The sequence below is a fragment of the Aethina tumida genome, chromosome 5, assembly GCF_024364675.1.
Source record: "Aethina tumida isolate Nest 87 chromosome 5, icAetTumi1.1, whole genome shotgun sequence".
NCBI lineage: Eukaryota > Metazoa > Arthropoda > Insecta > Coleoptera > Nitidulidae > Aethina > Aethina tumida.
Window position 1 is genome coordinate 24,659,130 of NC_065439.1, and position 8,697 is coordinate 24,667,826.

The 8,697-nt window shown below is 28.8% G+C and overlaps 2 protein-coding genes and 1 long non-coding RNA gene across 3 annotated transcripts; 1 reads left to right on the forward strand and 2 right to left on the reverse strand.

Annotated features, from left to right (window-relative positions):
- Positions 1-25: 25 nt before the first annotated feature.
- On the reverse strand, positions 26-2,717 carry LOC109604563 (23 kDa integral membrane protein). Its single transcript, XM_020021095.2, has 5 exons — positions 2,556-2,717; positions 891-1,079; positions 664-840; positions 368-601; positions 26-314 (listed from the first exon to the last, which is right to left on the reverse strand). The coding sequence occupies exons 1-5, from the start codon at positions 2,625-2,627 to the stop codon at positions 249-251; spliced, it is 738 nt and encodes a 245-aa protein (XP_019876654.1). The 5' UTR covers positions 2,628-2,717; the 3' UTR covers positions 26-248.
- Positions 2,718-4,190: 1,473 nt separating this feature from the next.
- On the reverse strand, positions 4,191-8,295 carry LOC109604560 (CD63 antigen). The gene is made up of 6 exons (XM_020021090.2): positions 7,986-8,295; positions 7,828-7,916; positions 7,589-7,777; positions 7,363-7,533; positions 5,590-5,811; positions 4,191-5,183 (listed from the first exon to the last, which is right to left on the reverse strand). The coding sequence occupies exons 2-6, from the start codon at positions 7,888-7,890 to the stop codon at positions 5,118-5,120; spliced, it is 711 nt and encodes a 236-aa protein (XP_019876649.1). The 5' UTR covers positions 7,891-7,916; positions 7,986-8,295; the 3' UTR covers positions 4,191-5,117.
- Positions 5,230-6,040, forward strand: LOC126265490 (uncharacterized). Its single transcript, XR_007547971.1, has 2 exons — positions 5,230-5,625; positions 5,708-6,040. It is a non-coding gene; the product is annotated as an uncharacterized LOC126265490 (long non-coding RNA).
- Positions 8,296-8,697: the final 402 nt, after the last annotated feature.

Genomic DNA, 8,697 nt, shown 5'->3' on the forward strand with positions numbered 1-8,697 from the left:
ACAACGGAAATAAAAGGACACAGAGTCGGAGGTCATTAAATTTATTAAAAAATCATTAACTCTATCCAATATCTACATGCCTATCAAATTCAATGAATTAATAAACAGAAAGAAATACGCTCCAGTCAAAATCTCCACACAGAATTATCACATATCTTAACAAATTGAATTTGATAAACAACCTAGGGTATTACTTTAGGGGCTAAATGTAAGTAGTAATTATTAACTTTGGTTTTGAAACGATTCAGTTAAACTGTTTCATAGTCACTCCTGATTTGTTTGGACAAATAACAGGCCAATAAGATGCCAAGCAACTGAAACAAAAAACATGAATTATTGTATAAAAAACAGTTTGGTTTTGTCTTACCTGAATAATGGCAAGACCTAATCCCACTCCTTCAACAGTAGCAGCATGTCCTTTGATATACTCGGAAAAGATTTGTAAGCAACCCTGCTTGTACAGACTGTTGCTATTGACGTCACAAGTAAAGTTACCCAAAGTTCCAGTCTCAATCTTACAACAAGAAACTGGCAAAGTGTTTTTTGTGGTGTTTGTGTGATTAAACCAATCATAATACGTGTCAACACCACAGCAATGGAACTGTAAAAAAAATACAAAATAAAAACAGGACACTATTTTTAGCCCAAGAGCCAATATCTTACCCTTTGTTGAACCTGATCCCAAAGAGCGGTGGTTTCGTTAAAGTTGGGTTCACCATATTCCTTCATCGTATCGAAGAGAGCATTCTCGACTATTTCCGTGGTACGTCCCTTCAACAGCACACCGCCGATTCCCACCAAAATTTCAAGTATGAACACGACCACCAGCAAACTGGAGAACTGGACGAGCATTAATTGTTATGATTTATAATAAATCTGTTTGTACAAACCGTTGTAGTCATGCAAGAGTTCTCTTTTATGGCACCGCAACAGCCGAAGAACGCGATAATGAATATGATGACACCTATCACAATCAGAAGGTCGGACGAGTACACGAACTTGTTGTCCAAGAAGCTCTGATACTCATTGTAGTACGCTTTCACGGTGGCTCCGATTGAAACAATCAAAATACCAGTGAGCTAAAACAAAATCCATTATTTCTCAATAACAGAAATCTATATGCTTCGTATTAAGAACTATTTTTGTAAGTAGTAAATTTATAAACATAATCACTAGGAATTACGTATTATTTATTTTGCAATGGACAAATTTATAGCAACATTTTACTATATGGTCTTTCACTGCTCTCTCTGAATTTAAATCGAATATTTAATGGTGTAGGGATATATTAAAGAAATAATGCTCTTAATAAATGTGTTACAACGTGAAAACAATCCTAAACACAAAAAGTTCTTAAATGTATTCATATATTTAAAATTTATATAAATAACACCTTATCTGTGTATCTGTTTCCTTCACATTTTGTTAGTTCTATCAGTACAATTGCCACCAGATAATTATTTATCAGTAACTGAGAAATAACTTAATTTACTAATAAAGGGTGGCCCCCAAAAACGTACTGAGAGGCATTCCGGAATATTATGTCTCGCAGTATATTTTAGATGGTTCACCTTGTATATTGCTTTGTAGTGTATGAGTCATGAAGTTTTTCATAGGTAATATGATATAAATTGTTTTAGTAATCAGCAAATGTATAAACATAGTCACAAGGAATTACGTATTGAAATCTAAATGAAAGATTTTTATAAAATCAACATAAATTTTGCTTAATTATTCTATATTTTTCTTATATAAATGGAAAAAATTATTTTCCAATTCAATCTAAGCCTTAAATAGTTTTATACATTCAAAATTTATTAAATAAAGCTGTCTCCTTGACTATTGGTGGTTCTATCAGTAAAAATTATCATGGCCACCAGACAATTCTTTATCGGTTACTGCGAAACAAATTAATTATACATTTATTAAACAACAATAGAAAACGAATTTAACTTTTAAAGATAAAAAAATAATAAAATAGATTTTAAATAATCTGGATAGAACATTTTAAACAAATTACTGTAAAAGAATTTTATTAATTCAAGAAATTGTTTACCACAAATAACCTTGTGCAACAAAATTACGATGAAATTATTCACCAGTGATAATATTGTTCTAGAATTTGTAATAGAAAAGGAAATTATTATCGTAATTTTAATAAATTCTATCGATTTATATTTATAAAAGGTTCAGATATACAGAGGATTCCTTTGTTAACAACGAACCGGCATTTTGTTTAGTGCTTTTTTGACGTGAAAAGAAAATTTTGCCAGTACCCGGCATTTTGTTTCAATCTTATCTTTATGATGCTGCACCGCAATCGGAATATAATACCTATATTGCGCACGGCCGGAACCCTAATTAAATGGTATTTCGGCAATGCAATCGAGGGTTTCGCAATGTTGCAAAAAAACCGATTAAAAATTATATAAATTCAACCCACGAAAGTGCATTACAAACAAAAATGATCGCATTAATTGCCGACATAAAAACAAACAGTGAATGTATTTTTAGATACAAAACACAAAGGAATCCAATTGGAAAAATCTACTTACCGCGAAAATCAAGTTGAAAACGATAAGTAAATATCGTGAATAGTTCCTCATTATGGATTGACAGTCCATCATTATCGTTCTGGCTTCTTGTGGAACTGCGGCCGATTTTCTCTCACTCGGTGTTGTCTTTCCGAGAAAATGGCATTAAAATGACAGCTGATTTCAAAAGTCAAACAAGTCGGGCTTCATCGGTCGTCCATTTGTTTTGTCGGACGCGCGCATTTCAGTTGTATCGATTGTCGAGCTGGCCTACTGGATCACATGACTGCAGTCGCGGCGATTACATGTAGGTCTATTTCGATTAATGGCGTTGCGACGATTACATAGAGCATCGAATTCATACATTAATTTAATGTACTATAAAATTCATTGATAAAAACTGTTCGCTTTAATAGATATAAAAATGTTTATTAGGTTTTTAATGGTTGGTACTCGGTGAATATTTGATAATCTCAGATATTTTTGGTACTTTTTCCGTGGCTTAGTTGATCAGAAAATAAAATTGAATTGAAATATTAATTTAATTTTTTTTTAATTCTTATATCCATTTAATATATAAATTATTCAGAATATTGTGAAGTACTAAAACTTTCAAATTTAAAGTTACTTTGGATAATAAATTTAAGTAGCCTAATTCTGTTAATTCAATTGGTAAATTTTAATTGTTAAGATTATTTTTAAAAATATATAAGTTTAATGTGCTAGTTATTTTTGTACATTTAATTTGTTGATAAAAGATTTTATTTAATTTAATTTATTATTTTTAAATTTAAAAGTTTAATCTTTTAAATTTTAAAAATTTAAATTTCAAATTTTTTTTACATTTCACTTATTTTTTTTAAATTATATAAATTTAAATTTATAATTAATTTGTAGTAAATAATTATTTTTTTAAGTGAATGTATTTAATATTGTAACCTTTACCTAATTTCATATTTTTTAAATTTATATTATTAATTTTTTGAACTTAGTATTTTAAATTATATAAATTAATATTTCAAGTTCTTTACGTTTAAATTCTTACTTTTTTAAATTATGTAACTAACTGTAATATAACACGTATACAGTAGGAAAATCCATTGACTCGTCTGAATCTAGAGAGAGACATCATGCTTGACAGAGACAGCAGAAGTCAGCCTCGTAGTGGGAGACTTCCATTCAGATGGATCAAACTCTTTTGGTACTGTATATCAACAAGATTTCAATTTTTAAATAGAATTACAAATATTTTAGAACGACGTTGATTAAGAAAAACGCGACTGAAATTCTTTATCCATCATTCGAAAAGTGACGAAAACAAACAAAATTTTATCAATAAAATATAAATGAGTCAATTAATTTTAATAGAAAAATTTAACAGCAATTTTGAATTGTATTATGAGTATAATAATGAATTAATGGTATTTTGAATATTTGTATTATCATATTTAAAGCATATAACATTTCTCAATTCTACTAAAATTAATATAATGAGTAAATAGTTCAATATATGTTAATTAAAAACAAAAAATTAATACTATTTTATATGTTACAGAAGTGTTCTAGAAATTATTGTCTTTATAATTTAACGACAGATATTATTAATTACCCAAGTATCAATTTTTTTTCCTTTGGATAAAAATAAACAAATATTAATAGATTTTAATAATTTATTATATGATAACATCAATATAGGTGTTACAATCTATAATTTGCATATGTGGCAAAAATCTACACATCTTTGTACTTAACCACGATAAATATGAAGAGTATCTCTGAAAATATACTTGAATATTTAATTAAATAACTTTTAATTTTACAGTTGCCAACTATCCATTATATTTAAAAAATATTGAATTTATTAGTACCACTAAATATAAAATTCAGTTCATTATCAAAGTTCTTAAAGAAAATAGAAATATCAAAATTAGATTGAGTGTTTTTTTTTTAAATTGATTTAAAAATTTGGCGTTTAGAATACCTTAAGTTATCAACACAAACTTTGGTTAAGTTATATTTTGGTATATGTAAATAGATTACAACACAGTATAAATATTGGGTGTACCAACAAGAGAATACTTGTAATATTACAATGCCAATTGTATTGCATTATTTTTTTTTTTTTTTGGCTATAATAAATTGTGTTTGGCTGCTGTTACACCCCTAATTAATATACCATGAACACATTCAGAAATAAACATTGGTCGATTCCTTGTACTTGTGTACAGAAAATTTCCGGACCATCCCAACAAAAAATCTTAATATAAAAACACTGTTAGGTGTAATAATAATAAATATATAAAAAACAATTTGTGTAACAAATCAGTCTGTGACAAGTGAACACTAACATAATAATTGTAAGTCTTCATGACTAAAAATTGTACCACGTTATTCAGACTTGCAGTTCTCGCAATTCGAGTTAGAGAAAAAATAATGATCCAACGGACACCCCATTCCATAAAATAAAATATTACAATTGTTAGTCTTGAATAATAAAGTAACTATAAACTAATTTGGACAGATAATAAATGGTTGGTTGGGTTGTGCCATTGCTGCACTTGTAAAACTGCTGTTGTAGCAGGCTTACACCGTTTCGTATTCACGACGAATTGATCTGGCAAGGCAGCATGCAAATATTACGCCAATGAGCTAAAACAAAATATAATAGTTATTAATAAGTCGGAAATTTGTGAGTCATGTTTACAATTAAAATTAAGATAATGATTACATATAAATCGAATATGGTTTTAATTGACTTAATAAAATCAAAGCATTGATTTGAAGCAAGCTAAACAAAATATATTCAAATACATAGGTAATTAAAAAAAAAATTAAAATAGATAAAAACTTATTTCTGTACACGCAGCACAGATAAGAAAATAAGTACAAACAAATTCCTTTTTGGGTGTCAAATGTTTACTTTAACACACGGTAAAATAAAATTGTTTGTTTGTTAACAAACTTGGTCAAATATCTTTTAGATTACGAATGTAGTTTAATTTCGAATTTAAACTGGTGGAACTTGTTTTAAAATCAGTAAATTCTTCATAATTACCTGAGAAAATGCAATGCCAATGCCGACACCGCCAATGTAAGATGCGTATTTGGTTAAACCGTATTTAAGCTGATTCATGCAGGATTGCTGGTTAACGTTATGCGAATTAATTTTGCAGGAACCGTCATCGGGGGTGTCCGGGCAGCAGGTGTGCGGGAGGGTTGTATTACCTCTATTTACCTTCACCCAATCCTCCGGACCAGTCATGCCGCAACAAGACATCTGTTAAAATAAATAACGATTGTTAAATGGATAATTTTCTTCTCAATTTGAAATATAAGCGTTTTTGTCCGTTGATTTAGATGTACCATCCAATCACATTAAGTTTGTTACTTTACTGTAATTAAATTAATTTATTCATTACATAGACAAAACAATACTTTCTCGTTACATATGTATGTGACAATTTTATTACATAGTTATTTAATATGTGCACAAAAATATCCATATATTTTAAACATTAATATTTGATCTCGTGTTATTTTTTATTGTGTACGTCATGTAATTTCAAAACAGAAGTACATGCACGATTTAGAGGCAGTAAAACATGATTCATTTGCTAATTAAACTCGACCCACGCTGCTTTTAAGTAATTGTGCAGACTCTGATAAGGAAAATGTCTAGCTTTAGTTCGTTTTATCTTTTTACTTGTTACAACAACCAAAACGAAATATTTTCTGTATTGATCTCTGTTCACATTAACTACACGCAATAAATAATTCACAAATGGTATATTATATTTTGGTTCAATGAAATTATCAATTCAATTACAATAAGATATTTATAATAAGCGACAGGAATACTTGGATCATAAACAGCTGTTAAACAAATTACATTTTCAACCTTCATATTTTATATAACGACCAATTACATATAATTAATTGATATAAAATCTGTATCCACGATATTAATAATGAACACCTCGTTTAAATGCCATTTAAAAAATCTGACGAAAATGTTCCATAAATATTCAGCTTTTTAGTTTATATTTGTCAATGTGTTTCATTTATCATTGTCGTTGATTATCAAGAAAATTATGCAAAAAGTGAAAAAACTGACCACAAAATACATAGTAAGTATGTGATTAATAAGAATTTTAACAAAACCACATAATAGATGTTAAAATATATAGAATAATATGTTGAACATTACTTTTTTCAATAAGGTAACATAAGAAATAATAATAAATTTTTTGATTTAAATTGTAAATATCAAACCTTTCAAGTTTTCTTAAAAAATGTGAAAGAATTTACATATTTTAAAATATACCATTAACCTGGTGAATTGCCATTCTCTTTTTATTATTATTAGCAATAAATTGATCATAGCATGCTGATAAGACAGGAAACGGTAATTATTAGAGTCATTATTAACATATTGCATCACGTTTTTCTACATATTGTGTAATTATTTCCAACTGGAACTGTGCATATATTTCAATATTTTAGAAATAATAATTAAAACATTTTTTCTTTAATTCTTGGCTGCCACAGTGAGTCATAACATTTTCTAAAAGAAACTACAAGACAGATAACAATGAGTCACAAATTTATCAGTAATAGTAATTGACATAGCCAGTTCTGCAAAGGCTATCATAAATAAAATAATAAGATTAATGGGTCCATTTACAAACTACAAGAAATACCCTGAAGATTTCTAGCCCTATCAAATACACACATCATGGCAATTAATTTTCAGGTGTTAAAGAGATATAAATAACTCAGGCCTATTCCTTAATTCACTGTTGCATAAGAATTCACTTAAATCACTCACCTCATGTTGTGCAATGTCCCAAGTATTTCTGATATCTGCATTTTGATTGTACAAGTACATAGTTGAATTTAGTTTGTTTTCAAGCATGACTTCCACTTCATTCCTACGAATATACCCAACAACACCAGCTGCTAGTTCCAGGGTGAAGATTATGAGCAAGAACAGGGAGAACTAAAAAATAAAACATTTTAAATATTTGGTGAATGTGGCATTTGATTGTACTTACTGTAATAATCATACAATGGTTTTCTTTGACAGCTCCACAGCAGCCAAAGAAAGCTATCACAAAAATTATTAATCCCACAATGATTAACACAATTGGGGCCGACTGGTAACTTGGATACACAAAGTTAGAATAATGGGCATAGTAGACAAGAACCATAGATCCAACAGCAACCAGGGCAATGCCAGATATCTAGAAAATTCAACTGCACACTTTGCACCAATATTAACTTAAGTACTTACAACAAACAGCATATTGAAGAGGAAAAGAAGGTATTTAACACATGTCATACCTCCAGACACCATTTTGACCGAATTTATGTATTATAATTCTATAACAAAAAAGACATGTTAATCAATAATTTTGGGGGTCGCGTACAAAACACAAGAAGATAACTCACCCCTATAAAAGTTGATTTTCGAGCGATGTGGAACGACACCCGCGTTGTGTCGTGAAATATTTACCGACGATTTGTCAATGCAATCACAACAAAAATGGAATACGTGCGAACCTGATACCTGACGAAGAGCGTGCGCGAGAATAGCGGTTTATCAACGATGTTGTCTCTCTTCCCAGTCTTCGTGTTTTGCATTCAGACGTAAATAAACAGAGGAATCCTCGATAGGTAAGGTAGGCAACGAAGGTTACAAGTTTCTTGCTGTTAATGATACTTTTGCGTGGGTGTATGTCTCTGGGGCGAAGCAATTAATTATTTAGTTACTTAATTGTAAAACATTGTAGATTATTGTTGCTTTAATTTAAAATGTCACTTATATAAAATTTTGATTGTTCAGAATGTCAAATAATAAATAAATGTGGTGATATTTGATGAAAATATATTTGTAATTAAAGAGAAATTGTTTTAACAAAAATTGATTATGAATGACAAATTTTACATAATATAATATTAATTTTAATAACTTAATCTTAATCTTTATAAAATTTATAAGTTTATCAAAGTACACTAAACATTTGATTTTAAGTGAATTATAATGAGTAATTAAAAATTTATGACTGTAATAACAACCCTTAAATTTAGAATTAATTTTAAAGAAATATTTGAATAAAATGGTAAAATAATTAAGAATTTATCAGAAATGTCAAAATAATTT

Coding starts and splice junctions, on each gene's coding strand:
- LOC109604563 (XM_020021095.2), bottom strand. CDS start 2,627: ATGATGGACTGTCAATCCATAATGAGGAACTATTCACGATATTTACTT. Junction 841..890: donor ACTCTTGCATGACTACAACG/GTTTGTACAAAC, acceptor ATGCTCGTCCAG/TTCTCCAGTTTGCTGGTGGT. Junction 602..663: donor GGGATCAGGTTCAACAAAGG/GTAAGATATTGG, acceptor TTTTTTTTACAG/TTCCATTGCTGTGGTGTTGA.
- LOC109604560 (XM_020021090.2), bottom strand. CDS start 7,890: ATGGTGTCTGGAGGTATGACATGTGTTAAATACCTTCTTTTCCTCTTC. Junction 7,778..7,827: donor TCTTCAATATGCTGTTTGTT/GTAAGTACTTAA, acceptor TGAATTTTCTAG/ATATCTGGCATTGCCCTGGT. Junction 5,184..5,589: donor TTGGCATTGCATTTTCTCAG/GTAATTATGAAG, acceptor ATTTTGTTTTAG/CTCATTGGCGTAATATTTGC.